Source organism: Lingula anatina, chromosome 1, assembly GCF_051362555.1.
Source record: "Lingula anatina isolate TDL-2025a chromosome 1, LinAna3.0, whole genome shotgun sequence".
Taxonomy (NCBI): domain Eukaryota; kingdom Metazoa; phylum Brachiopoda; class Lingulata; order Lingulida; family Lingulidae; genus Lingula; species Lingula anatina.
The window spans coordinates 56,078,154-56,095,987 of record NC_141767.1 but is presented as its reverse complement, the minus strand read 5'-3'; the positions used below and the strand labels follow the sequence as shown (position 1 = coordinate 56,095,987).

At 33.6% G+C, this 17,834-nt stretch overlaps 2 protein-coding genes across 5 annotated transcripts; both read right to left on the bottom strand.

Moving 5' to 3' along the window:
* Nucleotides 1-321: 321 nt before the first annotated feature.
* On the bottom strand, nucleotides 322-8,532 carry LOC106166073 (GDH/6PGL endoplasmic bifunctional protein). Of its 3 annotated transcripts, none has more exons than XM_013544491.2 (5): nucleotides 8,395-8,532; nucleotides 6,878-7,603; nucleotides 3,545-3,613; nucleotides 3,021-3,109; nucleotides 322-2,184 (listed from the first exon to the last, which is right to left on the bottom strand). In XM_013544491.2, exons 2-5 carry the CDS (start codon nucleotides 7,558-7,560, stop codon nucleotides 548-550), a joined length of 2,478 nt encoding a protein of 825 aa, XP_013399945.2. In that variant the 5' UTR covers nucleotides 7,561-7,603; nucleotides 8,395-8,532; the 3' UTR covers nucleotides 322-547. The 3 variants fall into 3 exon arrangements, with proteins under 3 accessions (XP_013399945.2, XP_013399944.2, XP_086861070.1); XM_013544490.2 differs by having other exon boundaries at nucleotides 8,358-8,475; XM_087004944.1 differs by having other exon boundaries at nucleotides 8,307-8,442.
* Nucleotides 8,533-11,349: 2,817 nt separating this feature from the next.
* On the bottom strand, nucleotides 11,350-17,542 carry LOC106166070 (guanine nucleotide-exchange factor SEC12). Of its 2 annotated transcripts, none has more exons than XM_013544487.2 (9): nucleotides 17,357-17,542; nucleotides 16,154-16,358; nucleotides 15,469-15,695; nucleotides 15,076-15,159; nucleotides 14,471-14,589; nucleotides 13,956-14,132; nucleotides 13,515-13,587; nucleotides 12,981-13,140; nucleotides 11,350-12,434 (listed from the first exon to the last, which is right to left on the bottom strand). In XM_013544487.2, the coding sequence occupies exons 1-9, from the start codon at nucleotides 17,489-17,491 to the stop codon at nucleotides 12,349-12,351; spliced, it is 1,266 nt and encodes a 421-aa protein (XP_013399941.2). In that variant the 5' UTR covers nucleotides 17,492-17,542; the 3' UTR covers nucleotides 11,350-12,348. The 2 variants fall into 2 exon arrangements, with proteins under 2 accessions (XP_013399941.2, XP_013399942.2); XM_013544488.2 differs by having other exon boundaries at nucleotides 15,469-15,692.
* Between the last annotated feature and the right edge of the window lie 292 nt (nucleotides 17,543-17,834).

Below are 17,834 nucleotides of genomic sequence, written 5' to 3'. Positions count from 1 at the left end.
ATGCACGACATTGGCTTACATATTATATGCCTCATTGTTCTCTGCACAAAGGTTCGTTCTGTTACGGTTCTCTGGACGACCTTTAACACATACTATCTTAACTTTGGTAATTGGAAGCAGTGTGACAATCAATCTCTTTAAGACAAGTAACTCAAGAGGAAAGATAGACACGCTGTGTCAAATGTGTTTTAAGCAAGGAGTGTCCACGTTTACTGATAATGTAGGCACTCTGCGTTGGTGTCAAAGCAAAATGTATCATTAATGCAAGCAGGTAATCCTTGGTCCATAAATTGATGCCATTTAAAAAGGTTATCAGTCAAATAGTGCCAAATATTGCCAGACTTTTATTAAAATAATTAATCACGAGGTTGAAAATCACAATGTTGGTCATTTAACAGCATACATGTTGGTCATTTAGTCCAGCAGTAATTAATCATAATTATTCATTTTTGTGATGATGACCTATATTTGAGGTTGGGTTATAAAAGAGATTTAAGATTCTGAGACAAATAAGAACAAGAATATATCGGGAGAAGATGATAAATGATTATGATAAAGATTTTCCAAATAATGCATCGTGATCGATGTACCAGGTCATAGTACCCTGATCGGGATTGACGCCAGTTATTGGCCATTTGTCAGCGTTGGTTTCATCATTACTAATTACCTTGAGTACTTCGTGTTTGTGAGAACCAAGTACAAACACAGCAATTTCCCTAGCCTTATTGATGGCTGGAAAAGTAAGAGTCATTCTTTGTTTAATACTGTCCCCTTCACGACCTGGTGTTAAGACAACCAGTCTTGTCCTTTCTTTCAAAGAATTTTGGCCTCTGAATAATGATGCAGTGTGACCATCCATTCCTACACCAAGGACTATAAAGTCCAGCCTTTGATTACTGATGAGTTTTTGCATATGGTTTTCATACAACTTGCTGCCCAAATCATCAGGGTTGCATATATCTGTGAAGAGATAAGTTGGCATAGGGTGAATGTTACTCATTGGAATGTCAATAAAACGAAGCAGGCGTTCATCCAAATTGTGAAAATTATATTCAGTGTGATTACTAGACACACATCTCTCATCCACCATCCATATATGAATTTGCTTCCAAGGAAACAAATAAGGCACTGTTGCCAGTTTTGAGAATAAGACAAGTGGACCTGCACCACCAGAGAATGCTATGTGGAAGATGCCTCTCTTTTGTATGGCATCCAAAGCAGAGTTTGCCAGATCCTCTACAAGTCTTTGTATTAAGGAATCTGTTGAAGCACTCACCAGAGTATTCCCTAAGAAAGTGTCTGGAATTTGGGCCATGTTATGAGACACCATATTTATGTCTTCGTCTGATAGGATTAGATCAACCCTTTGGTTTGACTTAGAAAATGTCTGGTCATTGAAATCTATGTGCTTGAAATCATACTGAAAACTAAGATTGCAGAATGAGCCTTTACCACCAGGATAAAGTTTTGGTAAGTTGTCTCCTAAGACTGACAATCCTTGTCCCCAGTAGTTCCAAGACTGAAGAAGATGGTCTGTCCCTATAAAACCAGTTCTATCTCTATGAAATACAGAAGATATCACACTGGCATATGCATTGGTATTTTGGATCAAAGAAAAGGCCCTATATTGAGTTAAGTTTTTGTTTGCAATGTCACTTTCAGAAAACTCATGGAACATACCCTCCTGGAGATAAATGGGTAGATTTAATGTGTGTAATATGGATGGGATCTTGGCTGGCCCATGAGACAAACTGAAAATTAGTTCGCTTCTGTTTTTACAGGTGTGATAGGGGAGACAAAATGATCTGTCTTTGAAAACAATTCTTATGTAGCTGTGCCTCTCATCCATCTTCTTACCAGACATCAGAACAAATGGCACCTCCTGCCATCTTTTTGAGTTGATTCGTAGGAGAACAGCAGCAAATGTTGGAGTCAAGTGGGTGGAGCCAGATTTCTGTAACCCTTCTTGAATTTCACTTCCATAATTCTGATACTGTCCAAGAAGAATATCACCTGGTGACAGGGCCTGGAATTTTTGCAATACCCTGATTTTGTTTTGTTCAATTTCTTCTTTATTGGTAGCATTCTTTGGTAAATCCATTGTGACCAATAACAGAAGTTCAGTCAAGTGATTTTGCAGGATATCACGAATTACTCCATACTCATCATAATACTCAAGACGATCTGAAAATCCAATATATGTGTTACTGTAAGGAAATGTTATGAAACAAACATCATTTTCATTATTTGACAGACTTCATGTAAACATGGTTGTGTCTGCCTGACCAATTTGAGAATAATCACAGAAATGAGGCAAAAAAAAAAAAAAAAAACATTAATAAATATCCATCTCAAGAAGTAGGAGTCATAAACTTACAACAGGACATCATTTTTCTAGGAGTTAGAACTTGTTTAATACAATTCCAAAGTCAACAAAACAGGATATTTCTTTATTCCTTTGCAAAAACGGCAAAACTGTTAGTTTAGGAAACAAATAATCAGATATAAATTTCCCAAAATATGACTAGCTTACTCTAAAATAGTGCAGCAATTTTACATCAAACATCCAAAGACACTTTATAGAAGTGGTTAAATCAGCAGACATGCTTTAATTAACACATTCCATACAAATCAACAGCTAAATGTGCTATTCACAGCTGTAAGTACCCATGTATTGTTATCTACTGACATTCGGTGGCATATTTCCCTGGAGGTTAAGATAATTTAGAGATAATTCATGTGAGTCCTAACTTCATACTGTGATAACTGCCTAGTCAGTTCATAATCTACAGGCATAAAATTGGCTCAATTATTAAACATGTAAGAGTTAAGTTAGATATAAATAGTTTCTGCCCAACTGTAATCCCACATCAACTGTGTGCCACCTAATTGCATTGAAGATTGAATTGAATAGCTGCATGTTAAAATGATGTCAGTTTGATAAATCTACCACTTAAATATGATGTAACCCTTGGATCTCTTTATGCCAAACACAGAGGGTTCCCCATCCTTTATCTCACCTTTCACATCTGATGTTTCTGTTAATACCACTTCGACCTTTTCTACATGATTTCGATTCAAAACCATCTCCAGGTGGACATTGTTTGTTCTGAAAGAAATGAAACATCATACTGAACAAAGAATCAAAGTGCATTTGATTTAACTTGATAGACTGGAAGTACCCTGTATAACTCAAAGACATTAACACAATGAAATCATTTAGGCTTTATTTCATTAGGTTATAGAAAGACCCGTTTCCACGCCTGCTTGTACATTACACAAAACTGTGGTTCACAAAATTTAACATTTTTAAATATATCCTTCACTACTGTAATGACACACAATTTTTAAACTGTAGTCCCATCACTCAAACTGTAATGACACACAATTTTTAACCTGTAGTCCCATCACTCAAACTCTAAGCAAACTTCCTATTACTATCTAGGTGTTAAAAACAAGTCAACCTTCGTTTTCCAGCTCCAATGAAAAAATTAATCATTAAAAAAATCTCCACTGAATTCAGTATCACAGTGCATCAACCCACCTTACTGGTAATACCTGCATGGCAATGGGTTTGGCTAAATAGTGGTCAACTCTGTAAATTTCTTCCTCTCTAGAAACAATAAAGAAGGATTAACATTAATGTCAGTATGTACACCTAAACAAAAAATAATTAAATCAGATTTTTAAAGGAGATTCTTCAAAAATGTCTCTTTTTCAATAACGTAAGAAAAACCAATGACAATGGTGTAATGTTCTACAGACTAATAATGCAAAATATAACAAAGAAGATAGATATTAGAATCCGTAAGCTATAGTCCATAACTGGATCCTGAATTGCCACCACATCCTTCAACACAATGTGTATCCCGTAACATTAATATCACTTTGAAATAAGCATCCCAACTTTGTGGGCAGTTACAGAATCATATTTCGTTCATATTTTCTAATGGTGCATTATAACATTCATATTCTCAATAATCACAAAATTTACATCTGAGCAGTTCTTCATGCTTTTGTTATTCAAAATTGCTACTGAAAAGGGGTTAGTTTTATGAGAATAGTTGTTTAGAGTGTACAAGGAATGATGCAGCTGCCCTTTCTTGGCATTGTAGCTTTTATGTCTTGATATTCAGTTTGTCAATCTTGTGCCTACACTGGAAGGTGGTACCAATATCTTTCTATTCATTAAGATCTGATTGGATATACTTTATACTGAGTATAGCTGAAAAATATATCATGGCTTTGGCTGTTTAGACCACCAGAGAATACAAAAGGCACAAAAGAGTGGTGGAATTTTTGCTCTTTTCAATCCTAGAGCGTGTACAGTATTCTTACATGTCAGAAACCCCAAGTCTCTGTTGTTACCACTTCCATAAAAAACAATGATTTTCAAAACACAAACTGAAGTATGTAACACACATAACTTTTTTATCTGAGGTTAACCATCAACTCTTTATGTTTAAAGGTGTGTGCCTACACTGGAAGGTGATACCAACCACTCCTGCACACAACAAGCCAAACTCAACTGTACAGCAAATTATGCCACCTAGTGGCAAATTTGACTTAAAGTGGTTGAACTGTTTGCCTTCAAACCAAGTATGCATCTCTATGTAATCACAGTTTTTATCTCAAAAACTAATTTGCAGGAGGTTGTTTAGTCTTGATATCATCAAACATGATCTATGTTATGCTTTCACTGGTGCAATGTCTTTAAGGTAATGAAGAGACCATTATTACACCATAAAGAAAAGAACTTAATCTGCAAAATTGTCATCTTTATGTGACCAGTAAAGTGCTGTTCCATGAATTCATCAATTCTATGAGCATAAAGAAGGGTTCGATGCTTTTATCAGTGCTTAGGTATAATATCATGCTTCAACTTTGTTCCCACCAAATAATTAGACTAGCTGTTATGGGCAAGTATGTGTTCAAAGCAGAATTAAAACTACACTGCACTAAATAATAACATAAATGAGAATCTTTTTAAAGGGCACTTAAAAACTAATACTTTAGTTAACTGAATGCATGTTAAATAATTTTAATAGTTTTTATGGTCATTCCATAATACTTTGATTGCTGCAGATTGCAAGGGGGCCCCGAGAGAGTTTTATTACCTTATCCATTCAGTATTACACTAATTTACAAACCCCTGTTGCAGTCATGCATGGAAAAGCTTGCTGAACTTTAGGCCAGTGCCAAGCAACAGTGAAGTAAGAATGGCAATTCTGAAGAAATTTCAGCATAAATCAGCCCAAATGAGCCACTAATATACAGTATGCATGTTTAAAAAATCAGTTTGCTTCCTGGGAGTAAAAAGGACAAAAAAAAAAAATAAAATAAAATAAAAAAAAAAAATAATAAAAAATAAAAATAAGGGGTGCTTGCTGAAACAAGACAGCAAAGCTATCAAGTGTACAGACAAAAAGCAGATAATAATGATACACATAAAAGATTATTTTGTAAATTTTGTTGTAATAACATGTTTTGCTAAACAGCAAAGTCAACACCAAAGTTGCACAACAAGTAACACAGATGCTAGGAATATGTAACTAGCATAAAGCATCAGGCTCGTGATAGTTCAAATGTATACACTGAAAATGCTGGAATGACAAAAATGAGAATTTCAAATAAATTCTATAAATTCAAGGAAAATTATCCTATCAAGCTAGTTTTCCAATTTAAGCTGTATGTCAATCCTAAGGATCATTGTTGTTATTACATAATAATAAGCAACACAGTTTTTTCTTTCATAGCATTGATAGTGGGCGGCAGTACACAAAATAGTTTTTTGTCAATTTTGATGCAATATTATATGATTATAACTGCTCAATCATCTACAATTTTAATTATTTACTATTTATAACATGGACATTCAGAAAATGTTACTACTGTAAGGCTTCATGCACATGGGAGATCTAAGTCCCACAATTAAAATGCCAATATGTGAAAAATTAACATTTCACAAACTTAATTTGAGAAAAAGAATCCAATCGTTATGGTTTTCCAATGTAAGCTGTATTTCAGCCATTTGAATCTTTTCTGTGAGTTTGAGTATCATGAGTAACATGGTTTCCCATTAATGGTCAATATGGTGGCATTGGCCAAAATAGGGGGTTTCATCATTTGATTTAATGTTACACAATGCTTAACAGCATAATCATCACCAATTTTGAACAATATATTATAAGTATCATAGATATTAACAAAATGTAACTAGTAAAGGTCTTCAGGCCCATGGAGGCCCAAAGTCACACCTTTGACATGCAAATATGTAAAAAATGAACATTTTACAAAAAATGCGTACCTTCCAAAGCTAGAATCCAATCAGGCTGATTTTTTCGAACTCAACCTGTATCTCAGGTTTATAATTCTTTTTAGTGAGTTTGAGAATCATTAGTAAAATGATTTCTTAAATGGTCTTTATGGTGGCAGTGGTCAAAATAGCGCTTCTTAAAATTTTACACAATATTACATAATACTTAACAGCATATCAGTTCTGAAACACCTTTAACATAAAAATATGTGAAAAATGAACATTTCACCAAAAGTGCATAACTTCCATATAAAGAATCCGTTGAGGCTGGTTTTTGAACTCAACCTATATTTCAGGCCTATAAATCTTTTAAGTAATACTTTTCTACAGTTTAGAACAAAATGAACAAGCACCAAATTTACAGTTTGGATGAAATTTGAATGAGAAAATAATATGGCCTCATGAAAAGAACTACCCAACTAACAGGAAACCAATCTTAAAATTGAATTTGCTTTTTAGTATACTATGGAATGGTCCTGTATACAAATACAATGACTTAAAGCAGGTCCAGGAATAAAAATCTATTGCCTCAACCACAAATAGCCTTTTTATTTTCCTTACCTGAAATGTTTTGCAAGTTCATCTGACATAAATTTCGCACTGGCATAATCTTTTCCAAAAGGTTTCTCCAGAACAAGGCGGAGCCCTGAGTACGGGGTGGAAGGACGGCAGAACTTGTGAATATTTCGTGAAGTATCTAAATATGCAAATGGTGGTATGGACAAGTAGAAAATACGGTCACTTATGAAACCAATGTCAACTCCTTCCGCTTGCTTGGCAGCTTTCCTTTGAAAGACTTCAATCTTGTCATTAAGACTTGCATACATTTCTTCGCCTTTGAGCATATGATAATGAGTAAGTTTAATGAAATCTTTTTTCAATATTTGGCAGTTACCAGGAGAAATGTTGGAAATATCATCACAGCTAACCACATCTAACAAAATCTTCTGCAGTTTAATCTCTCCACTGTCTTGGTCAGATCGAGCGCAACCAATAAAAGTGAAAGTAGTTAATCTAGCTTGTTCCTTGATGAACAGTTCAAAAAACCCTTGCCACAGATATTTTCTTGCCAAGTCTCCAGTTGCTCCTATTAAGATAATTGTAGTATGCCTACATGATTCTATTTCCTTTGGATTTATGACAACAGGCATAATAGAAGTTATGGTCAACAACAAGAGTAAGAACATGTGAAAGAAACAGTGCCCGTTAAAAAAATCCATATGGGACCTGTTCATTTTCTTCATGTAGCTGTGAGTGTTGCTCCAAAACAGGACTTCAAGCTGAAAACTGTTTTAAAAATATTTGTTAGATTTGTTATTTATGTTCAGTAGTTAGGATCATCCATTTTTATCGTAATTTTCACAAGTCTACAAATCATACGCCGGGGGGGGGGGGGGGGGGGGGGGGGTCTAGAAAAAGTCCACTCTGTGTAGACTTGTGGAAATGATGATAAAAATGGATGACCTCTTAGGTGTACACAAGTTACATGTACAGTACATGTACATGTACCGTACACATGCACTTATAAAAATTTTGTGCAAATACAAGCTTAACATTTACATGTAAATATCAGAATCAGAAGTTTATTGACAATCGCCCTACATCCTGGCATGATCAAATACAAATACAAGATGTAATCCGCAGAGTGATTACCATATACAGTTTGATATACATTATATAATGTCTAGACTAAAGCAGGGAAAGTACAAGTACTACTCAATAAAGTAAATATTAGTTTATAATCCTTTATGGCATACACTTGGCGCTTTTATTAAAATACCTCGTAAATTTTAATTGCCTTTTGGGCATTATGGTAGACTACAGCACGGGGTACATGTAGCACGAAAATTCATGCGTTAGCAGCTAACGCATGAATTTTCGTGCTAGGGGTACATGTAGTATGGTATTTTAAAGTCTCTCTGCGGTTCCTACTTAAGTTTAATTGTCATATCAAACCATAGCTAAATCTCCTCGAACCAGTTTATGTTACCTATAAATGTTTTATTTTAGATGACTAGATGTACATTCTTTGAATCTCTACCTAAGTAATGATTTGCTCATTAAGATCGTATGTTCACCTAAAGGCTGGTACAGTAACACATTACTTCCTCGTAACTTCAAGAGCTCTCCTGAGTGACGTCACTTCCGCAACAAGCAAAAGTAAGAATTGTTTGTCAAAGTGGAACATCAGTACACTTAAAAAATAAAGATAATAATTACTGGATTTATATGTTCACACACACACACGCACACACATACACACACACACAAAAAAAATCCTACTGCTCTTAATAACATGCGAATATTACCCACAGAGGTTAGTTTTATAACTTTTGTTACTAAAATAGGCTAAAACCTTCGTTACTGAATACGAAATATCCCCGTGCACCAATTTTATAATTTTGAATGATTTACACAAAAAGCCAGATTTATCACCTTCTGTCACGGTTTAGAAAAAGTAGAATTCGTGAATATATCTTAAACTTCATTTTCACTTTTGTTTTCTTCAAATGGACCTATATATTGAGAGTGAGTGTACTATAAGTATGAAAACGTAAGAACTTAAGTTGCTTTATAATAATAAATTTATAAGTATGCCAATACGGATGCACATGTAAGCCAGAAGCAAAATTTTGTTGGAAATTGCAACCCATTTCTCTTAACCATAGAGGTCTAGGCGTACTCAAAACCAATCAGATAATAACAATCCATAGATCCTTTTTGTGTAGGGCTACTTCGTTTTTAGTTTGACTCGTTCTGGTGTGAATTCTAACTCATAGTTCGAGCAAACCCAATAAAGAGGAGCATTTCACATGTTCTAAGTATCAAAATAAATAAATGAATATATAATAATAATAATAATAATAATAATAATAATAATAATAATAATAATAATAATAATAATAAATAAATAAATAAATAAATAAATAAATAAAAATTGAATGAATTCGAAGTTGTATTCAGTTTTTTAATACATATGTGTATGGAACAAAAATCCACGGCTGTCTCAATTTTACATCTGCATTTAATTTTTACCATGTTTATACATTGTGTAAATGGAAACGTATGTTCCGGTAACGTATGTTCCGGGCCATATGATTTTAATTTTTATACCGCGTTCTGATATATATATGACGTAGGGATGATGTTTAAAATATCTAAACTGCAACTCAAGGGGCTTTGCGTCATGGCCAATACTATGTAACGTATGTTTCCCAGAAAAAATGTCAGAAAGTTTCATCTTGTTCAAGTAATTTGTGCAATAGGAGTTTTTGTTGCTGACTGAAAACTGTATTGTGATTCCATGATAGTTTGACATCACTGATATAATTTTTTGACCACAACTGGAAAATAGATTTTTAATGCTTATTTTACTATCAGTAGGGTATATTTCCCCCCTTTAATGATATTCAGTGACAAGCAAACTAAAGTCGCTCAAAAAAAAAAAAATAAAAATAAAAATAAAAAATAAAAAAAAAAATAAAAAAAAATAAAGTAAATAAACAAAATAAAAATAAAAATAAATAAATAAATAAAAATTACACTGGGTAAAACTTTTTCACAGCTGGACGTTTTGCATTTATGACAGTAACGTATGTTCCTTTCTGGAGTTAATCGATGAATTATTTTTTAACTATTCATGGTTCCAGGAGAGTGAAACTTTGATACAAACTCTTCATGTGAGACCCTCAATAATCAAACATAGTAATCTGTGCACTAAATATTTTAAGAGCATGCATGTCACCTCATTTGCACCACTATATTTGGTTTGGGTGAGTTGCATGTCACATTTCTCAGAAGAGCGCTAGCGAAATTAAAAATAGAATGTAAAAACTCCAAAATAATTCTCTTAACGCTTTTTTCTTGACATGACATACATGTACCTTGGTGATAAAGGGAATGTTTCTTAAAATTTCAGGAAAATTATTTAATGAAAGAGATGATTAGGCGGTGAGTAGGGGCTTATAGGCCTGTAACAAACAGGTCTAAGCACAATTATGTAAAAATTACAATAGAATGAATTGTAGGTTTTATGTGATATCACGCACTTACTTATCACTTATAAAGCCTATATAAAGCCTTATGTACATGTAACTGATATAAAGGTCTATCGCCAGTGTACTTAACATACGTCTCGTGCATTGGCGGACTGATTGTATCCATTTTTGTTGTACCAACGTTTGTTTTACAATCTGTAAGTGGCATTGACGATCGTGTTAAGAATAACTTTCGTTAGCTCTGTTTAACCTGAAAAAAGAACTAAACTCTAAACTAAACCAACAGGACCCGGTTTCAAAAAAGAACTTTCAGTGATCTACAGTCCGGAACCTGGCCTAAATTTCTAAAATAAAATTCAAGTTTGACCCATTAGTCCAATGAAATGAAATATTGTGCCCGTTTTACATAAGGGAACGAATGGCTTATGTTTCATACCGACGCTTAATTAAAATGGATTGCTTGAACTGAAGTAGACCAAATTTGGTCTTAAAGTTTAGATTCATTTCGGGCTTTACACAGTTCTATGAAAACGGTCCTAGGTCTATCGGTCTACATATCTGAGCCAAGGCCCACAGTTAACAGACGGGAGTCATGGATTATTGTTTGATTCTGTATACTATTTTAGGGGCCCCTTATATAATAGGGTGCCTTTTTGTTAATTTAGTCACAAGCTAATACAGAGATGTCACTATTCAAGTGGCTCAAGAAGTTATAATGAGAAGGCCTTCTCATTATAACTTCTTGAGTGGCTAGACATTGGCATGAATGAGACTGGCCAAGGAACTTGAACACGTCGTCGGAAAGCCTCGGTGTATAAAATATTCAAGTTTTATTCCGTATATCGAGAAAGGGAACGTATGCCACAGATTCAATGTCGGGCAAAAAGGCATGGTTTATGACGAAATTCCGTCTTAGGAAATAAAAATGTTGAGTTAAACCACAGGGGACAAATCTGTTTATCGTCGCGGCTTTAAAAAAGGACAACGATCTTATCACAAGGAAGGGAGACGCGTGAAATTAAAATAACGCAAATATGTGGCAGTTAATTTTATTGAGTAATTTGGCTGAAAACATACATTAAATTTAAAGTGTAAACCAACATTGGTGAAAACATAGCTCGTACAGACGCAGGGTTTGTAACTTTTCAATTTTCCATTACATGCGTATTGTACCAATCAAACGGTAGAGGTAAACAACCAAACAGCTTTGTTTGACATAGACCATCCGAATCATTTTTCAAAATTTTACATCATATACTTAAACAATTCACTGTGATTAAACATTTTTTTGTATTTCATTTTTGGTACTATATGTGTACCACAGAAAAAGTATTCCTATTCCAAGTTGCTTGACCTAATTTTGTTTAAAAAGTTGACTTATTTTTATACTTTGGTATGTATTTGTAATATAAGTATGCTACTTTCAAGAAAATTAAAAACTGCTTTGTACATTTTCCCCATAATAAATAAACATCAATCCATGGACCCAATAAGATAAATACAATGTAGTCATTTTGTCCACTAAAAAGTGATCACAGTACACACACACAAACACACACACACACACACACACGTATACACAATGAAATTTCAAAAGAAGAATATGTTTAGTTTCTGGAAAGACTTACTTCATAAAGGGTGTCAAGAGCATGGAACTCCCTTTTACTTTCAAACAATTTAAGGACTTTATATCTAAGTTATTGTAAATACATGCATAGACCAAACCAAGCGACTGAAAGACGACCAAGGCTCCTCCCCCCCCCCCCTTACTGATATAAACTACCATCAAAACCAGAAAAATCTAACATTTTATAAAAGACACAAAAAGTTTTAAAATAATTCATAATAAAGAAGATCTGGAAACAAGTCTCATGACAAGTTTGCATGGGTATGAGTTTCAGGCAAACATTTTCCCCAGTATTCACAGTTCCATGTCAAACCTAATATTTGTAGCAATACAATTCTCACTCAGCTACAAATCTTTGAGTATCGTATGTTTCATCAAATATCCCATTGAAGTATCTGTGGATTTCATCATAAACCAATAGTTGCCAGGAACCAAAATATAGCACACATGATGATGAAGGCCCCTAAGAGCACCCACACAGCACTGATACTACCTGAAAAGTACAAAACAACTGGGGTAAATTAAATACCCAGGCATTTATGCACATCGCTATTCTATAAAATTCATACATCAAAACAATATAAATGCTATTCTTACAGCATTTTTAATAAAATTGGCTTTATAGAAATCCTGATTCTATTTTTGAAAGCTTAACACACCTGATATTACTCTAGAGTTCAGCTGGCAGTAGAAAGTTTTTAAAAAGTAAAACGCAGGGAGTTCAATTATAATGATAAGTGCAAGAACCTAGAAATCCAATATCAACCTCCCATATTTGACCTTATCAGTATAAAAATATGTTGGTCATCAAAGGCATGACTATATCCCTTATGTCTTGACCTTTTAACAAGTGGAAAACAATAAATATAACTAAGGCATATGACATACTGAACAATATTTAAAAATAAATAAATAAATATGGTCATCACAGCATATTTAATCTTTTAAAAAATCATTGATAAACTGCCAAAAAAATGCAATAATTTGCCTAATCTTTTACGGGCATGACCAAACAAGCTGAAGCTGTAAAGAAACCTACCTCTTGTTGGCACCTGATGAATCTTAATCTGTTTATCTACAGATACACTTAGAAGACTGACATCATGTCCAAATGTTATTGCCTGTGCTGTGGAAGTGCTGGGAAGGAACTCAATCCCTGTTATGAATATACTATGGGCTTCTCTTACTTGGTGTAAACACTGGAAGACAACAGCTGTACGCGTTATAAAGTATAACTTAATTTTTAAAAGAAATATTCTTAAATCAGTAAAAAAACATTTTAGAAACTGCAATATAAATATTTATATAAGAGTAAGAATATTATATTGCTTTCTGAGGGTTTAATCTACTTTTACATATTTACTAAATTACCAATAATAACAGAGTGTCAAGTTATAACTGGCCTTGACAAAATGGGAAAAAAATAAATGAAAAAATAACAAAATTAGGAATTTACTTGCAAAATTATAGAAAAAAAGGCATGTAGGTCCAAGCACAGTTAATATCTTTGCCAAATCTCTCTAAACCTTATATAAACAGTTCAAAAAGAATAACAAAACATATTTAAACCTACCTGTAAACTAAAAGCTATATAAATAGCTATACTGCCATTTATTGTTCCAAGTCCAAGATACAGACCATCATCACTGAAAGAAATAAGAAAAGATAAAAACTAGAAAAACAGAGATCTCTGCCAAAACCACTCAATTCTCATTTATCACTACCAAATTCTAATCAAATTCAAGTTAGCCCATTTCTGACCTATCCTGAAAAATTCACTTAGCTGCATTATATTATTGATAACAAAACCTCTATTACTGAAAGGACCTGAAGAAATTAATGTAAACTTCTGAAATACATTTGACACAAAAAAAAAAAAAAAAAAAAAAAACTCACTCAGTGAGCACCTTCTGAATGTCACAAATATTTTAACAGTATTAATATGACATGTTTAGTATATGATATATAATATGATAGGGTTTCCTTTCACAAGTAACAAGTGTCATGTACCCACCTAACTTCAAAAGCTGACACAACTTCTCCGCCAACATTTGCACTTTTCTTTGCTACTAATTTTGCACTGTCCCATAGTGTGATATAGCAGGGCAGTGGATGCTTCCCTGCTCTTGTTACTGGAATGTGTGTTGTGTACAAAGTGACCTCAGGCTTTGGGCCTTTAGTTACACCATATCTGGATTAAAAGGAACGGATTAACTGCTGTATCTTTTATGTAAAATATATATATGATTTTCAGTCTTCATGAGCTCACACAAACTCTTAAATTCATCAGTGACAAAAGATAATTCAGTTGTCCGAAACAGATGGACCAAACTATTTAACAACTATTGATTTGAACATGTAATTTGCAAAGATTCAAACCATGGTCTATCTCTAGCATTATATATGATTACAAGTAGGCAGTATAAGAAGACCCTGTAATATGAAAAATAGACTATAAACGATATTTTGTCAAATTCTCTTTAAAAAAATTATGCAGTTTCCATCAGATTTCTATATGGTTGTATTTACCTGCATGATCTAAATCTGTATGCAGAGTTAGATTTCCCTTTCCAGTTGAGTTCCCGGTGTTTGCTTCCATCCTTGGTATTCCACACACTGGAATGTTTGTCATGAGACACTGTGACAATCTGAAACAGTTATTTATCTAATTAGTCAAAGAAAACACCTGCTCATATGTTGCCTCTTTCTGAGGTAATTCATAGTCAGTGTATACTGAAAGACAATTTATTATATTGAATAAAATCTCACACTGACTTTCAATCAATATAAAAAAATAATATAACTTTCAAGAAAAATGAACCTTTCAATCTGCAGGTTTAGCATGTCTGTGTACTTTAACACGCAGCCTATAATATGACAGTAAAGGTAAGAATATTTTCACAATTAATGGTATCAATCAAATGTGTTTCAAAAAAGACAAAACTCAATAACATAAATGCTGAAAAAGTATTTATAATCTGTAGAAATCTGTTAAACATAAAACATTACTCATTTATCAGCTTCAATTGACTTTAACTCAATTTATGTGCTATAAAATTGAACAATGATTATACATACTTGAGGCAGAACAAATAATACAAATTAAATCAGTTTATTTATTATGAATCATTCACCTGATTTCCATCTGGACTAATAGATAGATCTTCAATCTCTCCTTCATGTGCTTCAATTTCCTGGAGTCTTTTCAGTTCTGGGAGCTTTAGATTAAGATTGTATTTATACACTTTGTGTTAATTAACGTCAACTGAAAGAAATTACCCCACTTTCAATCCACTTATCAATATATTATCTTATTAATATCATACAAGCTTCCGAAGAAATTAATTTTGAAAATGAAATCACAAATTCACCTAAGACCAATGTAATCCTTGAAACAATATAAATAAAAAAGAAGAAAAATATACAATCAAAAAAAACATGAGGGACTTGGAAGGAAGTACATTATGTACATTTATGTTATTGAATTTCTTTTTCTCTACTAAGAACTGAAGAATGATGAGGCTTACTTTCCATATCCTTAAAAATCCATCTGCTCCTCCTGTTGCAAGGATTTTTCCATCTAAACTGATCTGAACCACTTTTTGAAAACCACCATCACCATGAAAGTCTGTTTGAATTGTTTTAAAAGGGTCAACTTGAAAGGACACCAATTTTTCAACTTCCTTGCTCTTGGAATCTGGCTGCGACTGTTTTCCTTTTCTTTGCCTGACAGCACTGTCTTTAGTGTCTTCTTCTGGAAATATAGGAACATTTTACAGTTATTAATTATAATTGAATATGGGGTTTCTAATATTTAATGGAAGGTTATAAGTCTTATTTCTGCTATGTTTTTTAATATCAAAAACCTATTCAAGTTGTGCTGACATAAAGTAATGTTTGAGAATGAATGTTTTATTAGGGCAGCTATTCATATCAATAATCCATATATTATGTATATCAATATGTGGAATGCAAAACTAATGCAAGTATATTAAGTGGTAAACATTTCTATAATGTGAACAGGTTGCCTTCATTTAGTATGTAGTTCAAAAACACCAAATTTTTCTTCATCCTTTTTTCACAATGAAAAATAATTGCACACCAGAAATAAAGATAACTGCAAGTGGCAAAAACCAAGAACTAATCACTGTGTACAATTGCAGGCATTTATTTTAATATAATAGTTAAATCTATTATTGATTATTAACCTACTATGTTTATCTTCAGTGTCTTCCAAAGTAATCACTTTATGCTTTAAGTTGTAAAAGCGACAGTTTTCTTCCATGCCAGCAGCTAGCATAAATCCTTTTTCATTCTCATGAACAGCAGTGTTCATAATAGCACATTCCAGATCTGAAAATTTCAGCACGCTTCTAGCCTCTACATCTGCTCTGTCACATCTCAATTGGAAGATCTCCTGTTGAATTGGAAAAAATAAAACAAAGTAAATTAGTTAAATTCTGACAAATAAGAACAGAAAAGATACAAAAAAGGTGAATCAGAATAGCCTTCATACAGTGACATTGTTTTCTTTCACATATTTTCCATTACATAGATCTACATTGATCTACATCCATTGTACTGCATCGTGGAAATGAGAACATGTCACTTTTTTAATTAAGAACAGGTAAATGTCCTGTATACTACCGGGGTATATTGGAACTAATATTTAAGGGAACTCAAGGGAATCACCCAAGAATAAAACTGAACAAAATTTCATGTGTTTTGGAGTAGAGTATGGCCCTGTGGATAAAAACAATGGCAGTTAAGTACAACAATGTACCAGATTTGACCTGTATAATTTATCCACTGATATTGACCTTTATAGAAGACGCTTGTGCTTCTTACTTAGAATGACCAGAGGTCTTACCTAGGCCAAGGCATAAATTATTACACCTGCAGAAAATATGGGCAGGTTAAGGCCTAATGATGAGGCAAATCAAAATCTGTGAATATGGACTACATTCTACTTGTAAAAAAAAAAAATAATAATAATAAAAATAAAATAAACTGGAATATACCCCTCCAGTAACTTTCTTAAAATATTTTGCATGTACTTACTAGTAATTATTACTGTAAAATTACATGCATACTAATCAGCAGCTATGATCTAGCACTCCTATAGATTAATAAGTTTCCTATTTACATTTTAAAAGTACAGAATGAGTTAACACAATTTGTGTGTGTGTGTGTGAGAGAGAGAGAGAGAGAGAGAGAGAGAGAGAGAGAGAGACTTGGCTTCTGCATTATTAGAAGCACCTACTTCATATGGACAATAAAAAACGTTTATATTGGCTGTAAATGGGTGAAGGCACATTGAGGGTGACTCGTTGCAATGACTAGTGATACGTAGCATTTGAGTTGGCACCAAAAGCCGACTGGCATCAAAACACATTTGCCAGAGCCTGTACTTACAAATGCATTTGGAACCCCGGTTTTGGCTGTCCCTCCCCCTCCTGCTACAATAAAATGCCGATCACCAACCGCATTGACGGCATACGGTGGGAATTCCAAATGTCCAAGTAACAGGCCCTTCTTCTTCGGAGCCATGTTGTCCGTCTCAGCTGAACATTCTCAACTAACGCATTCCTAATGCAGCACCGACGCGAAAACGGGTTTATTCCCAACATTTAGTCTAATCTTATAAACAGCATTTCGTTTTATTCAATCATCTTCCCACTTTACTGTAAAATCGTTAGAGAGTATAATAGACTAGACCACAAGTCCTAGGCTTTAAGATCTATTCAAAGAACACGTACGTGCGCGTAGGCATAGAATAAAGCGTTAGATCTATATAATGTATAAACATATGATTATAGGCCTACACCAAAACCCAATATCAAGGTGCAAATGAAGTCCCGGATATGCTCTTAAAATATTTAGTGCACTGATT

Bases quoted from the DNA above. Each gene is read 5' to 3' on its own strand.
- LOC106166073 (XM_013544490.2), bottom strand. From the start codon at position 8,377: ATGAGCAAATCATTACTTAG. The intron at 7,604-8,357 runs GTAGAGATTCAA...TTTTTAAAACAG, and splicing joins ATGAGCAAATCATTACTTAG to TTTTCAGCTTGAAGTCCTGT. The intron at 3,614-6,877 runs GTAAGGAAAATA...TATTGTTTCTAG, and splicing joins GAACTTGCAAAACATTTCAG to AGAGGAAGAAATTTACAGAG.
- LOC106166070 (XM_013544487.2), bottom strand. From the start codon at position 17,491: ATGGCTCCGAAGAAGAAGGGCCTGTTACTTGGACATTTGGAATTCCCA. The intron at 16,359-17,356 runs GTAAGTACAGGC...CCAATTCAACAG, and splicing joins CCGGGGTTCCAAATGCATTT to GAGATCTTCCAATTGAGATG. The intron at 12,435-12,980 runs GTAGGTTTCTTT...TGTACTTTTCAG, and splicing joins TCATCAGGTGCCAACAAGAG to GTAGTATCAGTGCTGTGTGG.